The sequence below is a fragment of the Lipophrys pholis genome (genome assembly GCF_963383615.2).
Source record: "Lipophrys pholis genome assembly, chromosome: 20".
Classification (NCBI taxonomy): Eukaryota; Metazoa; Chordata; class Actinopteri; order Blenniiformes; family Blenniidae; genus Lipophrys; species Lipophrys pholis.
Genome location: NC_137648.1, coordinates 18,001,683 through 18,028,021, shown reverse-complemented (window position 1 = coordinate 18,028,021; position 26,339 = coordinate 18,001,683). Strand labels below are relative to the sequence as shown.

At 44.7% G+C, this 26,339-nt stretch overlaps 1 protein-coding gene across 1 annotated transcript; it reads right to left on the bottom strand.

The window, feature by feature from the left end:
- Nucleotides 1-555: 555 nt before the first annotated feature.
- fzd8a (frizzled class receptor 8a) lies at nucleotides 556-3,340 on the bottom strand. The gene has a single exon (XM_080489341.1). The coding sequence runs from the start codon at nucleotides 2,903-2,905 to the stop codon at nucleotides 1,160-1,162; it is 1,746 nt and encodes a 581-aa protein (XP_080345467.1). The 5' UTR covers nucleotides 2,906-3,340; the 3' UTR covers nucleotides 556-1,159.
- Nucleotides 3,341-26,339: the final 22,999 nt, after the last annotated feature.

The following is a 26,339-nucleotide window of genomic DNA, read 5'->3' as shown; positions in this document are numbered from 1 at the left end:
AAAAAACCAACCTCTAAATACAAGACGTGGGGGCTCTGGCAGGTTCCACCCCCACCTACACCCCCACCCCTCTCTACATCAACACCCCTACGAATAAAAAAAAAAACGGGTTCCAAAATGCTCTTTGAATTGCAGGACGTCCATCAAAGCGTCCAAATGGGGACGTTTAGGGGGAACCTTGGCACATCAGACAGACACTCCTAATACACACCACCTTTATTCTGGGCTGGTAAGAAAAAAAAAAAGAGAGAGATCAAAGTTTTCTGCAGATGAAAAGGGTCCATTCCCTGCATTTATACCCCCACCATTCACCCTCTTTTTCTTTTTTTTTTAAAAACCGAATTAAGAAAGCAGGCTTCAGCAGGCATGTGAAGAGGACTTTAACAATTATGGAGATGCTCCAACTCAACCCCTGCCTCTAATTACTGGTCTCTGATGGTTAAAAAAAAAAAAAAAAAAAAGAGGCTTCCTTTTTAGAAGAAGGAAAAAAACAACCAACTCAACTTAACATGACCACAAAAGGAAAAACTGCAAATCTTAACACCGGATCTCCAGATTTATCAAAGGTTTTATTGTCAAAATAAAGATCATATTTGCTTTCTCACAAAAAAGGAGAACATCTACACTTTGTACAAATTTACACTTTATCTTATAAACCTTTTTTCTTTTATACACAAATGTACATTTTTTTTATACACAACTTTTTATATAAATACATTTGAAATTACAAAAAAAAAAGAAGACGCAATGACCCGTAAAAAAATACTTGGGCACTATTAAGGCTTAATTTAAACCATCTTTGATGTGATTGAGTTATACATTATCATCTGGCACTGTGTAGATAAAGAAAACGGTAATAAAATTTAAAAAAAAATCCCCCAAAATGTTTTGTGTGAAGCTTTAACTGGTAATGCCCAGGGTGGCTGATAAAACAAGCCTTTACTACATAGAAACGGAGGGATTGGAACCTGTGTGAATGCCAGGGACTTTAGTTTGGAGCAGGTTTTTTTGTTTTGTTTTTTTTTTTTTGGGGGGGGGGGGGGGGGGGGGGCAGGTCGTTACCATGCCAATTGCAGGAGACATAAGGAGTGATGGGTTATCTCTCCAAACAATTAGCAGCCCTCATAAGCTGCTTTGACCCCCCGCCCCCTCCCTCCCCTCAAACCTGGGATAATGGCATCTGCTTGGGGCAGGACACGGAGCTGGCCGTGCCAGACCTCCACGTCAGTCCCGTGCTCACGTCGCTGTACATGGAGCCACTGGTGCCTTTGCTGCCCCAGCAGCAGCGCGTGCAGAAGGTCCTCCACGAGTCCAGGGTTTTCCCGGACCAGATCCACACCCCCGAGGTGATGCCCACCAGAAGGCACATGAAGTACTTCAACATAAAAACTGCATAGTCCGGACTCGTGCGCTCGCGCTCTAGTAAACAGTTGGCACACGTGTGCGTAATCTCCCAGCTCTGCCGGTTGTGCTGCTCGTAGAAGTAACACGCCACGATGATCGTGGCCGGCACCGTGTACAGCACCGTGAAGATGCCTATTCTGATCATCAGCTTCTCTAGCTTGTCCGTCTTGGTGCCGCCCTGCTTGATGACGCTGCGTATCCGGAACAGCGACACGAATCCGGCCAGCAGGAACATAGTGCCAATAAAAAGGTAAATCACCAGCGGGGCCAGGACAAAGCCCCGCAGATTGTCCAGGTTCTGGTTCCCCACGTAGCAGATGCCGGCCACGGAGTCCCCGTCCACGGAGCTGAGCGCCAGCACAGCGATGGACTTCATGCTTGGGATGAGCCAGGCGGCCAGGTGGAAGTACTGCGAGTAGCTCGCGATCGCCTCGTTGCCCCACTTCATCCCTGCCGCGAGGAACCAGGTGAGGGACAGGATGACCCACCAGATGGAGCTGGCCATGCCGAAGAAGTAGATAAGGAGGAAGACCACGGTGCAGAGCGCGGGGCCGGTGGTCTCGTAGTGGATGTGCTCCGTGTCGAAGTCGCGGCTGCACGCCACCTTCTCGTGCCCGGCGATCAGACGCACGATGTAGCCCACCGACACGAACATGTAGCAGGCGGAGAGGAAGATGATGGGTCGCTCCGGGTACTTGAAGCGCTCCATGTCGATGAGGAATGTGGCGACGGTGGCGAAAGTTGACACGAAGCACAACACGGACCAGAGTCCGATCCAGAAGGCGGTGAACGCGCGCTCGTCGTGCGTAAAAAAGGGATTGTGACACGGCATGGCGCAGTTGGGGATCTGTCCGGTCTTGACCCGGTTGTACAGGGGGTGGCGGTCTGTGTTTACAGGCACCATGGGCTCCAGACACTTGCAGCCCGGCTCACACGGAGCGGCAGCCGGGATGAATTTCCCCGGCACGCCGGGTCTGCCGGGCTTGTTTTTCGGCAGGTTATACACCCTCCCGGGGTTGTTGGTGGGTTTGGAGAGCACCGGGGACACGGTGGTGGAGTCAGTCCGGTTGTAGTCCATACATAACGTGTCCGGGTTGCCCTGCACCGGCAGCAGGTCGCACTTCATCCTGTCCGGCCACGGGAAGCCGTACTGCCTCATGAGAGGCGCACAGCCGGCCCGCGCTCTCTCACACACGCTCCGGCAGGGCGGCAGGGGTTTCTTGTAGTCCTCCAGGCAGATCGGGGTGTACATGCTGCATAGGAAGAACTTCAGGTCCGGGGAGCACTGGATCTCAACCAGAGGCCAGAACTGGTGCACCTCCAGCCCTGCCTCGTCCTGCGTGTCGTGGTTGAACTGGTTGGGCATGTATGTGTAGTTGTAGCCGATGCCCTTGCACAGCGGCACGGCGATCTCCTGGCAGGTGATCTCCTTGGCCGTGGTGCAGCTGGACCGGGGCAGGAGAGCGACCGAGAGGAGCAGGTAAATCCCAAACAGGTCCATCTCTCCGGCTCCGGCGCGTCGTGTCCCCCCCTTCTTCTGACAAATCCTCTCAGCCTCCGCTCCGGTTACACGCCGCGTATCGGGCCCATCGCGCTCCTCTCGGGGGGGTTTCCTGCGCCGAGTTGCGAGCAGTGTGCGAGCCGTGTTTACTCTGAGCGGAGTAAGAGGAGAGAAAACAGCCTTCAGGGGGGCGAGCGGCAGTCAAGATGGCTGAGAGGAGAATCCAGCTTCTCCCTGTGATGCGCTCCGTATCCTCAAACAGTGCGCTCAGAAAAGACGAACAAAATAAAAAACAACAACAAAAAGAAAAACCCGAGGTGCTGCTGTCCGATCGCTACAAGTCAGATGGGGGAAATGTGGGCCTCCTTTCTTTCTTCCACACACGGCGACTACATTCAGTCGGCTCGTCCCACCTCAGTCCTCGTTCCCATACAAATCATCAGCGTGAAGACGGAGAGCCGCCGATATATACACTAGTCTGGCTGGTGACTCCTCCAGAGCCGCCTCCGCCAATCACACGGCGGCTGGGGCGGTGCTTCCCTCCTGTCAATCATGTTTTCACCCCAAATGGTGTGCTTAAAAACCCTCACCATTGCACTGGTTGTTCCAGTTTTTGCAGCTCCGGGGTGCAGGATGGAGGCGCGGATGCGCTGTTGCGCACAGGAGGGGTTAACAACCTCTCCAGTAATGGTTCAAACAAGATGACAGGCACATTTTGAGGCGAAATAATACTCTCCAATGTGCACATTTAATGTGCATGAACATGTGGATGCCTTGTACCATGATAAACTGTAATAATAACACAGTAACAAATGTTCATAACCGTTAAAAAAGCTGGAATTTCAACATGCATACAAGTTTATTTTCGGCTTCACACTTTTGTAAGTCAGTAACACACACAGCATTCAAAGTGAGGATGCTTCTGCTTCCAGATGATTGTTCCAGAGTGAGTGAGAGAGAGAGAGAGAGAGAGAGAGAGACAGAGAGAGAGAGAGAGAGAGAGAGAGAGAGATAGAGAGAGAGAGAGAGAGCGAGAGATGAGGGCCAGTTTGGTAAATTGGCTAATTTGCGCATGATAAGACTTCCCAGGGAGCTGTCTGTCCTTGTGAAAAGCTGTTTTATTTTTTAAATGAGGTGCTAATGTTTCGTTTAACGCTCACACAGAGCTCTGCGGGAGGCGTAATTGCGCGCAGCCAAAGACCAAGCGGCACAATAAGAGTGAGACACAGAGACAGAGCGCTCATATCAGTGTTAACACGCTTCTCCCCCAGTCTGTCCCGGGATCTCAGCCACTGATGTGACAGTAATCTTATTGTAGTCGCAGTTATTTTTTATTTTTTTTAATGTTCTGAAAGCTGTAACTTCTCCATTAGTTCAGCTTCATGCTTCCACAGCAGTTCTCTGAAGTACATCTGCAGCACCCTGCTGACGATAGATTAAGGATTCATATAGAAATCCTGTGCATCTTTGCAGTGTCTGAATGAAATAAATATGTATAGAAGAAACGATTTGAAGTATTTGGTGTGGAGTTTCTGCCTATGGGGCCCCAGAGACTCCACAATTTATGGTTTAACAGCAACAGTTGTTTGACTTTTAAAATAAAAACGAAACGGGCACAATTATGATTAAAGGTCCTTCAAAAAAAATCTAAATTAACAAAGAGACTGATGCAGTGCTTAACACGGCAAATATATATGTTATTGTTTGTATTTTAACAGTGCATTTATCTTTATGTATATAACCTTTGCAGTGTATTTAATTATTTTTTTGTTTAACTTTATAGCTCTCTATCGCTCTTTCTCTTCCTATTCAGTTAACTGTTCTGTGTTCACTTCTTTGTTTCAAGTTCGTCATCAGTACATCAGAAAACATTTCCTAGTGCAATTAAATACTTTCTCTGCTGTCCACAGAGAGTACCAGCAGTAAAATAGCATATAAAAGAGCATCTAAAGGAAAGAAAACAGTGCGAGATCAGTGACAAACTATGTAAAATACGTTAACAAAAGGTAGTGTAACATTAGGTAAAGCGATGTTTATATACAAATAGTAAAACACGAGTAATAAAAAGCAGCCTGAGTTGTGTAGAATCGGCTCTGAGCCAAATCTCTTTTAAATCGGTGACTCCTGTCTGTTGTTCAGGAGTCCAATGGCCGTGAGGAAGAAGTTTTTAAATCTCGCAGTCCTGCTCTGCACCTCGAGTTCGCTTGTATCAGGATCCGACCTTCGGTGACCCTAATTTGGAACTTCTAGGAAAACAGAATCTCTTCCAGTACAGTTAAACATGTACCTCTGTCATAGCCGGCCATTTGATAAACCCATGTTTTAAAACATCCTAACCAAAAATGGGACAGACTTAATGCCATAAAACGCTAAAATCATTTGAAAACTACTAATGAAAACCAGCATCAAATTGCTATTGATGATGTTATAATGATCTTACTCCTGTTGAGGTGGTTTCTATAAGATCAAACAAGGAATCATTTTTAGTGAGTTCAGTATTGAACATTAGTCTATTGATGCCTTGTTTGCAGTATAGATGTGTACATTTCTGTTGCTTATGTATCACCGCATGTGTTCAAAATCACCTTATCTTCAGTTTCATCGCCACTGTTTTCATCACATTATGAATCGCTGCTTTTTTCAAACCGAATCCACTCATGATATCGTTATCAGCTCACTTCACATGAAGGACTGTTCTGTGTGTATGTATACTTAATGCTCCTGAATATTACAGTACCTCCAAATAAAAAGTGTGACACTATATGACTTTGGTAAGTTGGTGTTTCTATTCTCTATCAGTCAACTTCTTGTATTTTTCTGCATAATTTGTCTGAAGATGGACATTTAGAAGATAAAATTTAAACACTCTGAGATGAGATCGGTGCCAAGATGTTGTTCAAGCTACGTTTTTGTGGGTTCGCCATTGTTGGCTCTGCTCGCCAGGCGAGGGTTAAAGTCTGCGTATGAACAGGAAGTACATAGACAAAAATAAAGCGTCAACCTTTAGATAAAGATCATAATGTATTTATTCATGATAAAAAAAAAAAGAAAAAAATATCAGTTGCCCTTCACTGCCAAAACCATAACATTTACGTTGTGTAACTCCAATAAAAGTCTTTGTTCCTTTCTTCGTTCATTCAGTAGGACTGAAACCGTTATTTTCCACGTTATCAGTTGAAGGCGGCGAGTCGACTTCCACGCCACTGCTGTGATTTTCCCACATATAAGCGAAGTCGACGCCTTCAGTTAATTCACGCTTAAAGTTCAGAAACTGTTCAGAGTCACAGCTGATGTCTGTGAAAACAAACGTGGAAGCAGTTTGAAGTTGAATTAACCTAGAACCGGGGTGTCAAACTCATGTTAGTTCAGGGGCCAAATACAGTCCAGGTTCACCTTGAGTAGGTTGGACTGGTAAAATAGTGTGTTAATAATGTTAAATTTAAACTAAAATGACAGAAAATAACTTCAATCTCAACATGAAATCAATTTTATCGACACTTTCTGGTGCAAAATACAGTGAAATGTCCAAAAAATGTCACTTATATAGCTGTTGCATTATGCTTGTTTTTAGAAAGTCGCTCTGAGAGCATGGCTTTGAGGTGGGTTCGATAGCTACGGGGTAGGTTCAAGTGAAAACTGTGTTTACGCGGCACGTTTTGAAAATGACGTCCGTTTACATGCGCATCTGCAGAGCAACTATCGATTACGGCCGTTGTGCGCATGTGCAGTAGCAGTGTCGGACGGAGTCGGAGCATTTTCAAAAAGTTCCACCGTGGGAGCCGTTTCCAGTGGCTCTGAGCACCATTGTCATGTAAACCTAAAACGCAAAATAGGAGATGTGCGTTTTCACTTGTGTTGTGCCTGCTACTTTTAAGATATTTGTTTTGTGTTTCGGATTACTGGTTTTGACCCCTTGTACCTGACACCCATGACTCAGTCGTACTTTATATTTTCCATGATCTTGTACTAAAAGTGTATCAGGTTTAAATGCATTTCCCAGGTGCTACTTGTCGGTTTCCACTCAGTGTGTTGTTAGAATTATTGCACAAACACAAAAGATTGCTTCAATGGAATCTCTGCAAAATCGAATTTACAAAACCAGAAATACTTTCCCTTCAGTAGTTGATCCCGGATTGTCACTCACGCTTCCTTCTGCTACGCTGCAACAGATAATTTACTCTTTGATTCTGTCTTTTTTTTTTTTTTTTGGACTCTACAGATGTGCAATTGATATTTAATTAGTGTGTAATCGTTGTGGCAGATTATTCACGGGACGAAGAATCGTGCAGCTCCTGGATACAAAACGAGACGTTGGAGGTCAGACATGTGATCGGCAAACATCTGCTGGAAACTCGATCTGCGCGCTGCGCTGACGGGAGAGACGTGTTTGTGAATAGACATTTTGTACACACACACACACACACACACACACACACACACACACACACACACACACACACACACACACACACACACACACACACACACACACACACACACACACACACACACACACACACACACTCCCGAGGCCCACGTTTGCTCTCTGTACCTTCCTCCCAGTTTGTGTGTGTGTGTGTGTGTGTGTGTGTGTGTGTGTGTGTGTGTGTGTGTGTGTGTGTGTGTGTGTGTGTGTGTGTGTGTGTGTGTGTGTGTGTGTGTGTGTGTGTGTGTGTGTGTGTGTGTGTTGGTCCGGGGCGCGGTGCAGTTTAACTTATAAGCGGTCATATTGTGTTTGGAGTGCAGCCAGCGCCTTATCGTTTTCTGAAACCGCCGAGCGAGTAAAATGAGTGCGTATTTCGCAGGGCACAGATTCATTAAGTGACTTGACAGTGCGAGATAACGAGTTAGGAGCTCGGTTAATGGCTGTTTGCTTTTGATTAGGGAACAAGAGTCGCGTCCAGCCAGCGCCGCGGAGGTATGCGAGTGTGTGTTTGTGCACGGGATGGATGGACATTTTGCCAAAAGTAAATCCCAGGAATTCAAGACGTGTGAAAAAAGGGCACAGGGAGTGAGGTTACGGTGGTGGTCAGAGTGTGGGAGAATGATGGAGGGCGTCCGGTCTGTTTCTCTGCAGAGATAATGATTCACTCCAAGACGTCGTGCGGTGGCTCCCCGGACCCAAATCCTTAGAGAAACACTCATGACCCATGAATAAAATCCACAATCTCGTCGAGATCCCAAGTGAGAGCGGCGCGTTTAAAAGCCCCTCTCAGAATCAAGTGGCGCCGCTGAAGAAAGGCCGCTCGTCGAGTGTGACCGCTCGCCAACGTCCCGGACTTTACCCCCGGTGGATGTCGAGACAGAGATATGCTAATGCGAGTTTATCTTGCAAAGGAAAGCTTGGAGGAGATTTAGCCAATCTGCTGGACACAATTCCAAGAGCCTCGGTGGCATTTAGCGGACTCGCGCTAACCGGGGGCTGCTTGTTAAGACTTCATTAGCCGTGTTTGCTCAGGCCTCTTCTCTCCAAAGAGCTGGAGGAGGGCTCCCCGGCCGGCAGCCCCGGCCCCACCATAGGCCCTCCATATGGGGCTTGTTTGTTCACTGGCTGGCCTGGTAATCACTTTCAGGTGGAGCCAGCGGAGACTCTGGAAGGCGGGTCCACCGGAGTTGACGGAGCAGGCAGTGCGTACCCTGTGAATTAGCTCACCTAGACGCCATTACCTTAACAAACAGAGCCGGCCCTTCCAATCAGCCTCCTGCTGGGGGGACAGGCGGTTCCTGTAGACCCTCCCTTCTAGTTTCTGCTCCGAGAACATTGTAAAGAGAATCAAGTCTTGACCGAAGAAGGCCGATTTCTATTTCTATTAATTCCATTTTATTGACTGAGATTCTGAATTAAAAAGTGGGGCTTTAAGACATGATTTGGAAATCTAAAGGTAAGTTCCAGATGTTTCTAAACTCCTAATTCAACAGGTTGTTGAACAGCATTGCGAAAACATCACAAGTCTTTTATTTCTGATGCAAATGGCCAACAAAACATAACAAATGAGGCTTCTTTCACTGAGGGGTTGAATAGTCTGATCTGTGCTTTCACTATGATATGAAACTGAAAATGCTTCTGAAGGCACAAGTGAAGCAGAAAATTTAAACCTGCTCTAATGCTAAAGTCGTAGCTCGATGTGCTAACCGTATAACTAAATAAATGAAAACTGAGATGTTTTCATGTTCAGACGGTATCAATTACGACGTAGAATCAAAGATAGAAGGATTATTGTGTAATTGTCCCAGTTTCTGAAGTGAGTTTCACGTTTTGAAAACGATCTCAGGTTTCCACGGAAACGGCAGAAACGCTGAAAACGATAATGCTAGCGTGCCAGGCTTTGAGTTGGCGCTGCTGGTTGTTTATGTAATGAAACCACACACACACATGCATGCAGAGAACAATACGCTATAAACAATAACATTCTAGTGGACAGACCACCATGTTGGAATGTTATTACGGTGACTGTCAAAATAAAACTACCAAGTCCCAGGAGAATATGGACTGGGAGGAAATTGAGACATTTTGGTCTTATTACAATAATTTAATTGATTCAATTAGCTTCCAATATGGGAAATTAATCCATTCAACTTAAACTAGCCCCATACTGCTGATTAGACCACATCTCCCTAATGTAAATGCTTTTTTGTCGACACTGGCTGCTCTGATATAAACGTATAGGGTATATGTTGCTAGGTAGTGTTGTAAATACATTACATAATGTCACAGACATCTGTGGGATGGTTGTCTTAAATTCCTCCAAAAGCCGATCTTCCCCTCGCTCGCCGACTAATTAAAAAACAACATTTCCTCCAGGAGGAGGCCTGGTGCCGCTTCTCCTGCAGCCAAAGAGCTGACTGCTGCCGGCTGCCGTCCCCGAGCCAGGCTGCTGTGTGTGTGTGTGTGTGTGTGTGTGTGTGTGTGTGTGTGTGTGTGTGTGTGTGTGTGTGTGTGTGTGTGTGTGTGTGTGTGCGCACGCATTATCGCGCTATTGTTTGGACGTCTCGGCCATCCGATGCGACCAGGGCCGCCATGACGCCTGATACCCAACACGCCTGTCAGATTTATCTCCCCTCTTGTAAAACAGCGTGCAACTTGTTCCCTCTGTCCAAAAAGGTAAGCGAGCCCACAGAGGTTCTCTCCAGGAAGCACACGCACACACACACACACACACACACACACACACACACACACACACACACACACACACACACACACACACACACACACACACACACACACACACACACACACACACACACAGGATGATATAATAGCTTTATTCCAGACTCTACGTGTAACCAGAGACGAGGCCTTGCATGTCTGGAGAGATGCACTCGGGTAAACTCGCCATCTGGTTGAGACACGGGCTGAACGCTGTTCTCTGGATCGTGAAGGTGGTAATTTGCTCGTGTTGTTGTGGCAGGCAGAGGCGGGACAGAGCGGACTGGTCGAACTGGTAGCTTCAGGGCTGGGGAAAGGTCACGGGAGGTCACGGGGTCTCTGCCTTCATCTCTACAGGGACGGAAGAGAGGGAGCGAATGCTACTAATTACCTCTCCTCCAGTCTTTGAATCCAGGCTGCTCCACCTCCACCTGTGCTCCGTTAACCTCTCCTTCCAGGTATTAATCGTTCTCCGGGCAAGGAGATAAAACTCCTTTAAGAACTCGGCAGGCGGCGAGCTCCATCAGCGTAGACGTCGTCTGCAGGTTTTGCCGACATCCGACAAGAACAATGCAAAGATTATATTGAGAGAAACACAGTGTAAATTGGCTTCATGAATTCGCTCTCCCGTAACTTTGTGGTACCAAAGCAAATCTCAGAAGGTTGGAGAACAGCTGAAGTAAAGGGAACCAAAGTGTTGGGCAACTTTATACCAATTCTGAGAAAACCAGGATGAGGTTACGTGTAAACGGAAAACTTCCATTGTGTTTTGCGGGTCTGTTTCCATGACGATGGTGCTCAGAGTCACTGAAAATGCAACATTTCAAAAAACCGCATTGACTCTGTCTCCATGGAAACGGGGGAAAACGTAACTTTATGAAATGCTCAGGCTTTGCTTTAGATTTTTTTTTAAGATGCATTAAATTCAATTCAACTTTATTAATATAGCACCACATACAACACAGTCATTTCTCTGTGTTTTTAACAGAAACCCAACAAATACATATAATCTGCAGTTCTTAAGAAAGGTGTTTCAGAACTTTATTAAGAAAAATTTTTCCTGCTTCTGCTCTGTGGCCACGTGGTTAGGACTAATTATGGCTGTCAATTACATTTTACAGTTTTTTTTTAGTTAATTCATGCTTTTAAACTCTCGTCATCATTATAATGTGCACGTTGTTATCGCGATCAATTTGCAGTATATAATAGCATTTCTGGAAAAAAAAAAAAAAAAACATCTTTGAAGTTGGATCTTATTTGGTCATGATCCAAGAGTCAAATGGTTCGACATTTGGGAAATCTGCTGATTGTCTTGATAAAGTTGTGTGAAAAGCGTCCAAGAGGAGCCTGCAGAAGCGTGTGCTCGGCAGCCTTCATGTTTTCCTTCGCTCGCTCATCCTCCACCTCTCCTCCCTCTCTTACCTCCCTCCGTCTCCGCGTGTGGCGAGCTGCGAAAAACAGATGGCGAGGGCGAGGATGACCGGCAGCCAGGAGGAGGGAGCGAAGCGAGAGGCGGAAAAAAACCCGACAAGGTAGGGAAGCGGGAAGCCGCATCCAGAAGGTGAGGGACAGAGAAGCGGGGAGGGAGCAGATGTGTTACAACACAAACGACCTTGTGGAGTTTGCCGCTCATTCTTGGCGGGCTCCTATCAAACCCCCCCCACCACTCCTCCTCCTCTTCATCCTCGCTCGCCCGCTCTCACTGTGCACATCAGAAGGCTGAACGCTGCCCCAAGTGAGCTACCCCGGGCATCCCATACTGCTCATTAGCAGTCTGATGAGGACATGTTTATTTATGTAAACACAGGCTTTATTTACAGTATTAATCTGGCCTTCACACTGGGTGTACACGAGATGCTGTCAGACAGATTTGATTTGGGGGGGGGGGGGGTTCCTGGTGAGGAGATTTTTGTTTTTAAAGCTCTCTGGCAAACATCTGCGATCAGCCGGGGGGCCGCGGCGAGACTCTCGGGTGGGTGGTGTTTGTTTAAAAGTGTGTCAAAATCAGCCTCCCCGAGGCCGGATAATGGGACACTGATGACCTTATCAGCTCCGAGCTTCCAGCCCCTCCATCTCTCCGCGGAGAGGATCGCCTCCTCATCTCGACAAGCTTTACCCGCCCCCCTCCCGATAAACTCTGACAGGCATTTCATTTCTCGCTAAATAATTAATACGTGTTGATAACGAACAACGTGGTTACCCACAGAAGACGCTCCGGAAGTGTCACAAACACTCAGCATTGTCTCTTGCCGTCGGTGTCAGGTGTGTCGACGTCAATAAGCAGAGAGTGGTGGGGTGCAGGAGGGGAAAAGAATGGCTTGATCCTCACTTTGGTGCAAGTTGGAAAATTCCTTTAACGCATCATTAAAAGAGCACCACGTTGAAGCGGCGTCGGTTTACGTGAAAACATGTAAACTTTTGAGTTTAATTGGCTTAAATCATCTATAATTCATCGTCTGACGTTCTAAATGTCAGATACCAAGCGCTTCAATTGACATTCTTGAAATATCAAGACTGATCAATATATGATTTCAGGTGTTTCTTTCAGACTCGGAACATATAAGACCTTTTTGGACAATGCTATGCTTTCAACTTTAAAGTACCGGTGTGAGGAAAGCCTTTTTCTATCCAGACATGACTTGATGGATTTCGAAGAACTTGAGTAGCCCTGAAAAGACCACTGACCTCGGCCCCGGACAGCAGCTTAGGGATTGACTGGTACTGAGATTACAAAACAGACCAACATCAGTATCTGACTTGTTTATCTTCCCCGTCTTCAGTAGTCCAATGGTGACGTCTCATGGACCGGACGAGCCTCCTTGCTATAGACCTGGAGAAAGTGTAAGACTTAAATTATTATTTTTTTGATTGTCTGTTTACATGACAATGGTGCTCGGCACCACTTAAAACACAACATTTCGAAAAAGCTCTTTGTCTCCATGACAAACAAGAACAACAATGCCAACTTGTGGCCTGGCATGCTGACGACATCGTTTTCAGTCTTTCTGTCATTTCTGTGTAAACGGACATTGTTTTCAAAATAGTGCAAACACAATACTTTTCTGGAATGGAAAAATTATGTTTTCCTTAAAAAAAAAACGACAGACAATTTGTATTTGGTGTAAAATCACAAAAATGGCTTTATTGGTCATATAGTTTGCAGACCTCTGTTCGAGATGATTCTAAATTCAACAGCAGTTCTCCAATAAAGTGTGTATTTACTACACAATCATCTGGAATACAGTTCTTTTACACAGGTGAATACTGAGTGGGCCTAAAGGACGAAGGACGGTAGTTTCAAGGAGCTTGAGTATTGACACTGGACTGATGTTTTCATGCATACATGGTTATATTACAAATATGCAAACGACATAATTTCTTCACCGTTTTTGATATGTTGCCATCTGAAGTGAAACTTCTCAGATAAACGATGCCGCTTTGCAACAAAATCTCCATATGGCTGCAACATGAAGCCGCGCCATATGTCTGGTTTGCTGTAACAGACAAATAACCTCTTTGCGACCTTTTCCTTACAGAATATGAGTCACCTCGGCTAATGTGCCGTTTGTGTTTGATGTAATGTTTTCGCTCCCGATCCGACCGTTCAATGTGCAACAACACCGACAGATTAAAGCTCACTCCTGACACTCTCCACCTCTGACGTTACGGGGGCTGCCACTCCAGCAGCCGGTAATTGGATCAATTGGAATTGTGGCGTTGCAGAAATGAGGTTAGTGGACTGAATCGAGCTCCTTCGAGGGCACTTTGTTTTACTTTCGCTGACTGAGAGAGACAGGTGAGGCCTGGTGTAATAATGCTTCCACTCTGCTGCTGCTGCTGATGTTATCTCCCCTCCCTGCATGTGGACTGAGGGCGTCTTTATCAGCCGATGACACCATTAAGATCGGCATCTCCAGACAATGCGAGTGCACTCTCAGGGTGGGGGACGGATGAGCTACTTGTGCAATCAAGGAGAATTAGCACGGAGGCTGGGAACAGATTCCTAATGACAGACTGATTGGCCGATTGATTGGTGCATGTGCAGATTTTTATTCAGAAATGATCTCTGCCGATTCAAGACATGGCTTAAAATGTGTAGTCCGTGTGTGTGTGCAGTCCACCGAGATGTGGTGTAAAAGTATATTAAGTTCTCACTGTCAAAATATCTGCCAACCGGAGAGAGAAAATGGGAGAGTGGAACTCCGGATGAATCTGAGTTCATTATGTGCCATGAAAGACATGAAGGTGAAAGGAGCAGCAGAGGTTGAGGAGAGGGGGCAGTGAAGTGGAAGGGAGAGCCTCCCCTGAGCTATGCTGTATGATGTCTGATTGACAGGCTACACGCTAAGCTCACCTGAGCCCCTGACCTTCCTTTTTTTTACATTTCACTATGGCTCTTCTCTTTTTTTTTTGTCTTCTGTTTTCCTGAGAGCAGGGGAAACCTGAGGAGGGCCTCCTGATCCAGGGTGGATTGGCTTCAGGCTGCGACCTCCTCTAAGGGGGGTGGTGCGGGTCACAGGGAAACAAAGGCCATTCAGGTGAAGCGCTTTGAGCCGGCCCGAGACAGGCGGGCTCCCACAGCAGATAATACTGAGGCTAATGTACTGGCGTTTGCAGTCAATGGCACCAGACCCGGTCAAAGCGAGTGCTCAGGGTTGGGGGGGGGGGGGGGGGGGGGAGGGGGGGGGGGGGGGGGGGGTTGTGTTGTTTCAGTCAGCGAAAGAAAAGGAAAAACAGACTGACAGGTGAGTAAACGCAAAAGCTCTGAAAAGCTCCACTGAGCATTCCTGAAATGGCTCTGCTGGTGTTGAAAATATTCCACTCCAAAAGTGGTAATCCTATTCATTCAGGCTAATCTCTGAGGCAAATTCAGAAATTACAAACCACATAAGAGGACTTGAAAAGCTGGTAATTTCTGGACGACACGACACTGTTCAGGGAATCAATACGGCTCGAGTCTGCAGGTTTTTTTTTCTTGGGACGTCCTAATCAGACTGAATGTTGACGAGCGACTGAAACATTCATTTTAATAGCAGCGGGTCACTTTCGATCTCATTTTATTTACCAAACTGTTCAACTCATGCTCAATGATGACTACAGCAGACAAAGTGAGGGCGATAACTACGACCTCAAGGCCACTAGTGAGGAAAAAAAAACTACTTAGGCCTTGTTTACACAAGAACGATCGACTGGAAATGGTGTTCTTGTTTGCATACCAGACCATGTGTTTTCATAATCCAACCATGCATGCAGCGAAAGCTGTATAAATTGAAGCTCCGTACCTTTATGTAAGAAATGTCACCACGTAGGCAGATGATAGTGTAGTAAATGCGCACTAAACTCAAAAGAGTGAGCTGCACAAACACTAAGAACTATTGACAGTGACCAGAGTCCACGTTTCAGAAAGGTTCATTTTCCCTGGAAAACACTGTTGATTAAACACGGCCGTGTTGCTACACCTGTCTCTGGAAATGGTCAAAGTTCTACTTGGTTCACACAGTGTCGATTCCTGACCGTTGCCAGCATGCTGACTTATTGAGATGATCCTGGTGGGAAATAAAGCGTTTGCCAAATTAAGGTTGCGTGCTCTGGACACAAATCCCACTGCTTAACAAGAACCAGCAGGTGGATTGGTTTTCTACCTCCTCCGCTGTTCCATTTATTTGTAAATGTTTAGAGACGATCGTGTAAATTCTGCAAACGGTTTCAGGTGCTTATAAACCCCATGAATTATCCATGCAGTCAGAGGTTCCTGTGTAGGTTGGCGGATCGGCCAACCATGTCAACAAGATGACAAAAAGCTAAAACCTGTGGCGTATATCATCCATCCTAACACAGTGAATGTTCACAGGACTGGGATGTTGTGTTTTTGACTGTTGTTTATTGGAAGATTCTCCCCTCCAGTCATCGGACTTGTGAGCCCCCACAGGGTCTTATTTCTTATTGAAACTAAGGTGTGTGATTAAAAGTGGTTGAACTGAGCCAAGCAAACCAAAACAAACATGAAATCCAACCTTTCAGTCCATTTTAGAACAAATAGTTCTGAGGCACATTTTCCTCCTCTGGTCAGTATTTAGAAAAGAAATCTAATAGTACATTTTGTCTTTCTGGATCTTGAGAGGCACACACCTTGTTGGCATAGCTTAGCATAAAGCAACTTTTTGTTCGTGAGATCAAAACACAGAAAAGTGCACAAACCATGAAGTTATTGAGGGTTTCTTGGCCCAAAGCATTGCTTTCCAGGAACCTTCAGTTTCCCAACATTACCTTTGCTGAACTAATGGTGACGCGGCATTAGCTTTGATATTAGCACCAAAGCTAATGTGGAAGTATTCCAAAGGATTTCACAAAAAGTCGTAAAAGAATCCATCCCAATTTCCCAGATTTTAATTAAGATGTCAAAATGCTGCCTATGGAAATCGACTTCTCAAGGTGAGAGGGTATAACACTTTAGCAGACTCATGGCTGAATGCTGGGTGCCGATTTTAAAAGTGTGAGCAATCTTTCTGCAGTTAGTTTCTGCATGAATGGTCCATTGATGCTGGAAGTTTTGACTCTGTGCTGATTATTTTCCCACTAACCTCCACCCGGCCCACTAAACTGATCGAGCTATAAAGGAGCGTCCGGCAGAAAGGTCGTCTGTGGCCACAGATGGAGGATTGAGTTTGAGCCGTCCGGCTCCCAACTGAATGGGACTCCAAAGGCCACGGTAACATCTCAGAGCTTCTTTAAAGTGTCACTGTGGGCCGTGAGTGTAGACCTTGCCGCTCCTGCCACTGCTGCTTTCCCACAAAGCCACAGTGATGAAATGTTACCTGTGGCTAAAATGCTGGTTCGAATATGACTCTCCTCTCTCCTCCCCTCCCCCCGGGGCCATCTTTCCCATCTCTCTCTGAGCAGGTTTCACTCCTGCGCCCGTCATTCTTCTGCCTTTTGTATCTGTGGGCCCTTTCTTTTTTTTTTTTTTTGCTATTGAATGCCTCTTTCTCTCCCACCCCCACATCCCTCTCTCTTCTCTCCTCCTCCCATCCCCTCCCCTACTCTCCCTCACTCGCTCATTCACTCTAGGGCCTAATTATGAGATAGCTTCGAATAAATACATGTATTTCTTCTCCTGTGAGGGGAGAAGGAGGGGGAGAGGAATCCTTGTGCTACACATTTTCTTTTTTTTTTTTTTGATGGCAGGTTGAATTCTCGGCTCAAGGAGGTTTTATTCAGCGAGGTCCCCCCTGCAGATCGGAGTGGTCGTCGGGACAGGAGATTTCCTGGGTGCAATAACTGTGTCTCATTAATTCTTACTGTAATGCCGGGTAGCCAAACAGGCCGTGCAATTAGGGGGCTGAGCCCTGAATGGGCCGGCTAATCAGGGGACAAAAGCTGCGGCTCAGAGGCCATTAGGCCCGGAGGAAGTGCTTCCATTGTGAGGAGTGGTCCGCGGTGCCTTCATCTTCCTCCAGTGTGGGCGTGGACCAAACCTTAGGGGACAGATCCTCTGCTTCCAAACATAACAATGTGCGTGTAATACCTGGAGCTTCTGGTACAAACAAAGCTCTCATCCTTCTCTGGCTTGTGGAAGATCAACAGTGGATTTCCTGGCTGCACAAGCGCAAACGTTTAAACTCCTTCCCCTCTGAAACGGCTGTCGAATGGGTTTGTGTGATTATATTAAGTCTTGGACTGCATTTATACGAGTGAAAACGCATAGCATTTGGGTTTTCGTTTCAGAAAAGTTTAGCAATTACATGTTTTGAAAACAATGCAGTTTTCATGTAGCGCCACTAGTAGGTGCTGTTGATTGTTTTTGCAATGAAACCAAACATTCGCGCAGAGAATGATATGCGATAAACATTAACAATGCCAAGAAGACGAAGTTGGGTTGCTATTACGGCGACTCTGAACTATAAAACTAGTCCCAGGAGAATATGGGAGTAATGACACTCTGGAGGAAAACATTGTTGTTATTGTCCATCTATTTGGTATGTGCAGAAGAACTATTCATCACAGTGTGCATGCGTAGTAGCAGCATTTCAGCTGTTTTCAGAGCCTGAGCATTTTCAAATTATTTTTCCCCATTTACATGGACTTTGAAAAGTTTCACTTTGGGAGCCATTAAAAAGCTGCTCTGTCTCAGAGCACCGTTGTCTTCCAAAACGCCATGAAAGTTTAGCATTTTCACTTGAAAACATGGCCTTAATCATGATTTTTTTTTTTCCAATGTGATTTCACTCCCCCTCAACCGTCAGTCCCCCACCTGCGCCTCCTCCTCCAAACTGTCGACTCAGGAATCTGCGAGACCTCATCTGCCATCAGGAGAAGGTGGAGAACGAAACAGAATAGAAGACCCTCAACATTATCTACCTTCTTATTTCTTTCCCCTCACCCCCCCCCCCCCCCCCCCCCCAATGCTGGCGTCATCTTTCATCCCTATTAATCACATCGTCGGTCTGCCCAGGCGGAGAATGAATGAACTCTCCTGGTCATTAAAACTAAGCATTGAATTATTGACATGCAATTAGCCTGTCTTTTTTTTTTTTTTTTTTTTGGTGGTGAGACAGTGAAAAGTTTCTTCCTGCAGTGTGAGGCGAGGAATAATGTGACTGCTGTAGTCATCAGAACTGGTTAAAAAAAAATAAAATAAAAAATGGCAGAAAATTCTAACTTGAAAAATCCTATTTATCACATAATAAGTGCACTAAGCCTGGTTCCATCTCATTTAGCTGAGTTTTATTCCCATAAGAAGTGGTGTCTTGCGCTCGTTATCTGCTTCGTTATGGAGAGGCCCGCTGCTGCTGCTGCCTCTGGATTATTCTGTGGATTATGTTAATGTTGCTGAGACACGTGGACACCGTGGACACATTTAGGTGAGCTCTCTCCCCGCGCTGTACGTTCGCATGTGCGCAGAAAACTCGGTTTCCATTTGGCATTATGCAGATTCCATTATTCTAATAACCGAGCAGATCTCCCTAAGTCCATTTGCCGTAATCCCCTATCACTCAAAAACGCAACAATAATTTGAAGGAGGGAGACAAACATAGTAAACAATATTTTTTGGGGGGGGGGGGGTAAGCGCTGCCTGCATATTCTTCTTTCACACTCACTTCCAATTACAGTGACAATCGCCTTGGTAATTTTCATTGAATAGCAAGAAACACTTACTGTGCTTGTTAGTCAAATACACATTCGGCAGCCTTTTTCATGGCAGCAGAGCAAGAGTTTGACAAGCTGTTTACGCTAAGCCTGAGTAAATCAAATTCGGAGTTTGCCTTCCCTCCCCCGGTAATCTCATTTTGTTTACCGCTAACGCTAAGTACATTAGCATCTGCAAGGCCTGTCTGTATTTACTCTATTTACCCCTACTGTACTGGCTCCGAGCCAAACGGAGACTAATGTTATGAAATGAGGGTAACCAGCTGTATATTCATGAACGACTCGCTCCTAATCTGACACCGAGGCAGGGATCGGGAGCGTGCGGAGCTCCAGACGGAGCACAAACTGACAGGAGATGTAGTTTTCGCTTAAGTGAATGGAGATATTAACCGCCTCTAAGCTGCGATGTTTTCCTTCTCCCCCGTTGAGTGTTTATATGGGAAAGTGAGGCATGACAGGAAGGGAAATAGCAAACCTCCCTCTCAGGAAACCCAAAGATACACACGGGGATGTAATGGTTTGGGTTAGATCATTCCAGAGGAGCGAAGCTGCGCCACGTTTACATAGGAAACATGGGCAATTTGACCTCCCGAGTGAGGGGGAAGTGACATCAGGGTCAGAGACTTGTCAGGTTTCCGTGCCTCTGTGGCGTCCATTTAGAGTGAATGGGGCAGGTATCGGGTCTCCCCGCCGATTCTTGTTTGTCCACAGTTCCAGGGTTTGATCGCGGCACAAGGTTCCCACAACCTGTGGCCTCCACGCCTCATTAGGCGGCCGCATCACACGGGAACGCCGACCCGGGAGGCAGCAGGACAATGAAGCAAAACGTCATGTGGAACAGGCTGTTTAAACTGTTTTTAAGTGTCATCAGAATTAATTTATTGCCAAATAGGACATCAGACATCCAAAAGGCTCAGGATACTTTACTTGGGAAATAATATGAATACATCGTTAACGGCAAGTAAAAAAAGCATTTACGAGATTTATGGTAAAAAGTGGAACCACCAACTGAGGAGCAGTGGAAAAGATAGAGAAACTGAAACAAAAGACTGGCTGTGGCTCGTTTGATAGAGTAAGATTTGATTCCCCATCTCCACATGTCGAAGTGGCAAGACACTGAACCCAAAGTCACTCCCGATGGATGGCCTGAGCAATCTTCCCCATTGGTGGGTGAATGGGGGAATTCAAACATTTAATTAGCGATATCCGTGAAATCCATTTACCATTAACTGAAATAACAAGCGACACAGCTTCATGAAAAATTCATTTTTATCATTCAGCACAAGAAAAGGACACAGTCATCGCCATAGTGTTTTACCCAAGACCGCCTAACCTGAATCAGAACCAAGACCTTGGCATTGTTGTTTTGACTACGACAACACTACCTCATCGTTAACACTGTTGTTGAAGAAAAATCTAAATTAAAAATAGCTGAAATTTCACCAATTTTGCCAGACATTGTCATATTTATGCCTTCCTAAACTACTTTAATGTCCAGACTATAAGTTGCAATAATATGTTATGAAAAGCAAAAATGAAAAGTCACGTTGGTGTATAAGTTGCATTTATTAATTTTTTTTATAGATTCAGAAGTAACTGCATCATCAATACTGTTCTTTCTAGAACCTTCTGAGAATTTGTTTGTTAACTGTGGACGATTTTAGCCCTCTTTGTTTTTCCTCTGGGTTCCTCCAGTCCCTCACAAGTTTCTCAGACACTTAAAAGTAATTTTCTGCTTCGGATTTGATAAACTCCTACTAAACTTTTTCTTTTTGGGAACATTTTGTTTGAATCAGTAAAATACGATTGAAACTGAGGTCTTTCTTTGGTACTGTAACAGCATTCTGTTGACCCACAGTGACATCTAGGGATCCCAAATGGAATGTACCGGTATATTTCAATTAATAAGTCGCATTTTATGATGAGTCACATGACAAACAACTACATGTTGGGGATGGCGGAGGATCTCATCGTCTGAAACATGATCCAGTCAGCATCAGAATCTATATTGATAAGAAAGGACTCGTCAGAATGTTACCCTGAAGTCAATACAAATTCCATCAGCTCTTCATGAGCTACTTGTAGTTTTCCGGTAGTTCTCCAGGGGACCAAAGATACACGCCAAGCATTTGATAAACTGGTCTAAATCTCAATTCAATGGAAGTTCAAGGTGTCCCGCCCCCTCCCAAGACGAAACGAGTTCCACATTCTTCTCTAAATAAAACCAAACACGAGCAAACCAGATCCAAAAATGTCTCATTCAATCAGAACCGGAGACGTCCCTGCTGGTGGGACTGCTCCCCTGTGAAGAACAACTCCAGGACTCCAGAAATCAGACAATCATCATCGGTCACACCAACACACTTCAAGTAGAACACGACGATACCGAGCAGGTCGTTTGAGGACAAATGAATGTAGGAAGAATGTTCTGACGCAATGATCTTGCAACAGGCTGTGTCATGATTATCAGGTCGCTCGTCAAAAATACGATGAGACGTGTTGCGCAACCAGGAAACAAAGTCAGCAATGAAACAAAAATGAAAAAAACAAAAAACAAAAAACAAGTCGGATTTTAATTTAGTGTGTGTGTGTGTGTGCACACAAGTTTTAAAAAAGTGCAAACAGCAGTGACCAAACAGCAGTGACCAAACAGCAGTGACCAAACACACACTGACGAGGACAATCCCCAAAACACCTGGAAGGAGCAGCACAGAGCGAGAACTCAAGAAGACGTGACTGACGTGGAAGCAGCTGGAGAGGAAGGCCCGGGACAGACGAGGGTGGAGACGGTTCATCAGTGCTCCGAGTGGAATCTAATGCCACGAGAAGAAAGAGGAAGATTGATTCAGCTTGGTTGCCTTCATGAATGCAGAATATCAGACGTGTGGGAGAAGTTTCTCCTAACATGTTAATGTACAAGGGTCTTCTCAATTCGCCATTGACATTTATATGTGAGACATTTTCTGTGTTGTTGTCCTTTATAGGTGTCACGGTACACATTTAGTTTTTTTGTGTTATTTCGAAATTCTGACTCTCTGGTGTCAGACTACTTGACTTCCTCCCCTCGTGCCTGAATGTTGCTGAATGGACTGATGTGTTTCACCTGTGCCTGAGTGTGTGATTGTCTTCACTTGGTGGATGTGATACACACACACACACACACACACACACACACACACACACACACACACACACACACACACACACACACACTCACACACACACACACACACACACACACACACACACACACACACACACACACACACACACACACACACACACACACACACACACACACACACACACACACATATATTGGATGTCTTTTGTGTGTTTGGGTACATGTAAACGTGACCTTAGAGATTTTTGGGTTGCCTCGGTAGTTGAAAAAACAAACCTCAAAACCATTAATTGTAATTTTCCCCATTTCTTGAACTTAGTCATATCCCAGATTGCATGTTTTTCTTGCCAAAAACACATTAATTTGCTATAAACGCTATAACTTCTACCTTGTCCACTTGTGTCTGCTATGCTAAAGGAATGTGTTAAAAAATCTAATATTTTCTTTGAAATTTTATCATTTGCTTTGTGGTTTGGCGGAATTGGAGCTTCTTGCGACCGATCTTGGCCCACAGGCCTTATGTTTGACACCCCTGCTTTAAACACACTGCAAAAAAAATGCTTATTCTTTCACATTCTTTAAAACATTGTGAATAAATCTTCAAAGATGCTTGTAATGACTATAATAGTTGATGTGTGCAACATGTTTGATGTGTGACTGTTTTCATAATAATGAGAATAAATTAAAACTCTTTATTTCTAATTGCCGAGCAAGATAATGAGGCGTAATCAGCAAAGACTAATCAACCTCACTGATCCAAAACAACAGAGAGAGAATGTGGCCCAACAGTTTAGACCCGTGGTAGGAAACAGATAAATACAAGTAAAGGATGGAAATACAAATCAAACTGTCTTCAATGCAAATCCGAGGTTAAAGTTCAATTGAAATGGATTTTGTTTATTTCTGTTTGAAACACTTGAAACCACGGAGGTCATGATCCAAATTTGATGGAAGTTTTAATTTGCCAACGGCGATGTGAATCACACAGTCCTCCATGTTTGAGCCGTCCCACAAAGCTGCATATCCACAACAATGGTGCAGGAGGAGAGAGGCGTGTAAATTCAAGCAAACATTTTGGAAATGTCACAGGACTTTTGTTTGACAGGAACAAGGAAAGGAGAAAATAATTATAGACACACAAATCAATCAACTCCCACAGGAATGATAAAAACTGAATTTTTCACTATGTGTGACATTTAAATAAGAAATCGTGAGATCCCTTTTTAAAAAAATCCATTTATATTTGGGAGCGGTGCAAACATCACATGATGCCGTCGCCCTGACAGCCTGATATTTCTCATATTTTGCGGGTTTCAGTTAAATTCTTCACAAGACAGTTGACTTTAACGACAGTTTCATGGTTGGAGTGACACACACTAACAGGGACTCAACATCCTCTTTGTCCCAGACATGTCATGTTTTCACAACCTGCTGAAAAATAATCATTGCAAAAATCCCACTGATTCATTTTTTTCTTAAGGAACTATTAAACTGAAAGTGACTTGCACAACAATTCATGGTGACTTTGGAGCCGTTACAGATGGAGTGAGTGAAAATGGTTTTGGTTCAGAAACGTTTTTGCTTTTAAACGGCAACATTTTTAAAAAAAACAATGTCTGTTTACATGAAAATGGCAGAAATGCTGAAAACTATGTCATTGGCACGCAAGGCCACTAGCCGGCGGTGTCGGTAATTATTTTCATGAAACCACACACGAGCAAAGAAAACATTATGCGATAGACATTAAAAGTGGTGAGTACTGGGACAATAGATATTTTTTGTCGAACTCATGTTTACACACCTCCAATTATGTCATTTACATCATTACAGTTAAACAGTAGAAGACATTTTGTTATTCTAAGCATATTTTATCCATCTGTCCACTAGAAATTGCTTAATTTCAGAGATTTGTACCTTTAATAGTTAAAGAGATTATTTGACCTTTTCCTGTCAAATTTTCTGTTTTTGATTGTAGGGTTCATTTTAATATATAATTGCATTTTCTGTTGCTACATAGAAGATATGGGCAATGAATACACATTATGTGTCTAAAATACGACTTTAATCTCAGAATAAATTTCATGGTGGTGGTGCTAATCCCATTCCCTAAATGGGCTTAATTTGAAATCTTAAAATTATACGGCATCTTGGGGTAAACTTTGGGTTTCATCACCACTGGTTAACTTTACGTCTTCTCTCTGATTACCTGCTTGTGTAAACGAAGGATTTACAGCAGTGTTAATGAAGTGCTTTATTTGATGACCTATTGTCCTGCTAATGCTTCTCCTCAGTATGTGCAAATTAACCGGTACATTTCACATCTCTATAGAAAAGAAGCTCCCAATTAGCACGGGGGCACTGGTAGTTCGGCGCCGTTAACAGTGAAAACGCAGAACTTTCGTCGCTATTTACTCGACAACGGTGGTCGGAGCCAATGAAAACACAACTTTTTGAGGAGGGACACAAAGGGGCCAATTTAAATTTTTTTTAAATTGGCTCCGTCTCCGTGTAAACAGCAAAGATGCTGGTACTGAATAACAAAGTACATAAATAGTTTTTCTGCACATGCTCAGTAGATGGACAATTCCAACAACGGTGGTCTCCAGAGCGTCATGACTCCCAGTCCAGATTCTCCTGGGACTTGGTAGTTTTGATGTATATGTTGTTTATATATGATGTGCATCATTTGTATTCCTATTACTTTATTGGTGACATTTATAAATGTACATAAGGCATATTTTTGACAATTGCAAGATTGATATATCTGTTTGTCTTTGAAAAATGCATGTCCTTTATGTTTCAGCATCTTTATGGACGAGAAATTAATTTCGTTGTAATATTGTCCAAAAGTACGTCTGCACAATGACAAAGATTTGTTATCTCTCCTTTCTTCATAGTTGAGAGTAATAACCATCCAACTTGGTTGTCTGTCCATACAAATATCCATGTACTCGTCATTGCTCACGTTTATAGCGTGTTGTGTCCTGCGACCGTGTGTGTGTGGTTTCATTACAAAGACAAACCAACAGCGCCAACTTGCTGCGTGGCATGCCAACTCCATCGCTTTCAGAACATTGCTGTGTGAATTTGAAACTTTTCCAAAACGAAAATGCATAAACGTTCCGTTTTTTTGAGACTTTGTCGTATCATATTTTCGTGGTCACTTTAATGGAATATGCAGAAAGTGTAAACTGCGACAGGATAACGGCTCCAAACAAAAGCTCAATGGCTGGACGGTACTTTCATTTTCGTAATGTAAGGTCGAACAGTTGCTGCAAAAGAGTGGATCAGGAGCGTATGCACATTCCCAGAAAGAAAAAAAAAGAAATCCCCTTTATCCTCAGTGGTTTCAAGTGCCTTTACATCAGCTTGTGCCGAGATTAAAGCGGTGCCTTCTTATGCATTGGTATGTACACATGTTCATCCAGCTCCAGAGCGATGATGGCTTGAATGGGATTTCAGCACGTCATGCGTGCGCTTGATTTTCCTCCTCTTTTCTGCGAGGATCAAACACGGTCGTACCGCGGCCGCCTCGCCGGGCTCATCCGAGAAGTTTTTAGTGATGGGAGTGCTTCAGCCCCGTGGCTATGCAATCTCAGTGTTCCAATGTAATTATCAGGATATGACATTCTCCCTCCGTGGCGAAGGCCAAAGTTTCCACCGCCGTGGTGCGCGGAGATTTGATTTGATTGAAAAGGGTTGCGCTTACATGGCACGTCCTGGCGGGGCTCCGGGGGCGAGCTCGCGCTCCTAAGCCTCCGTGTCCGCCGCACAATAGTCGTTAAATGCATGACTAGTTTTCTCTTTCTCTGAATGATTGCTGCATAGAATTTTGAGGAGGAACTGGAGAGGGAACTTTCTTAGAATTGTGCTGGAAAACGTCCAATAAAATTAAACATGCATTGGATTTTTTATTTTTTATTTTTTTTTGAGGGAGCCCCCCCACCCCACCCCACCCCACCCCACCCCCCTTCCCGGCCCGAGGTGATCTACCTCTCGGTGGCTTTCTGCTG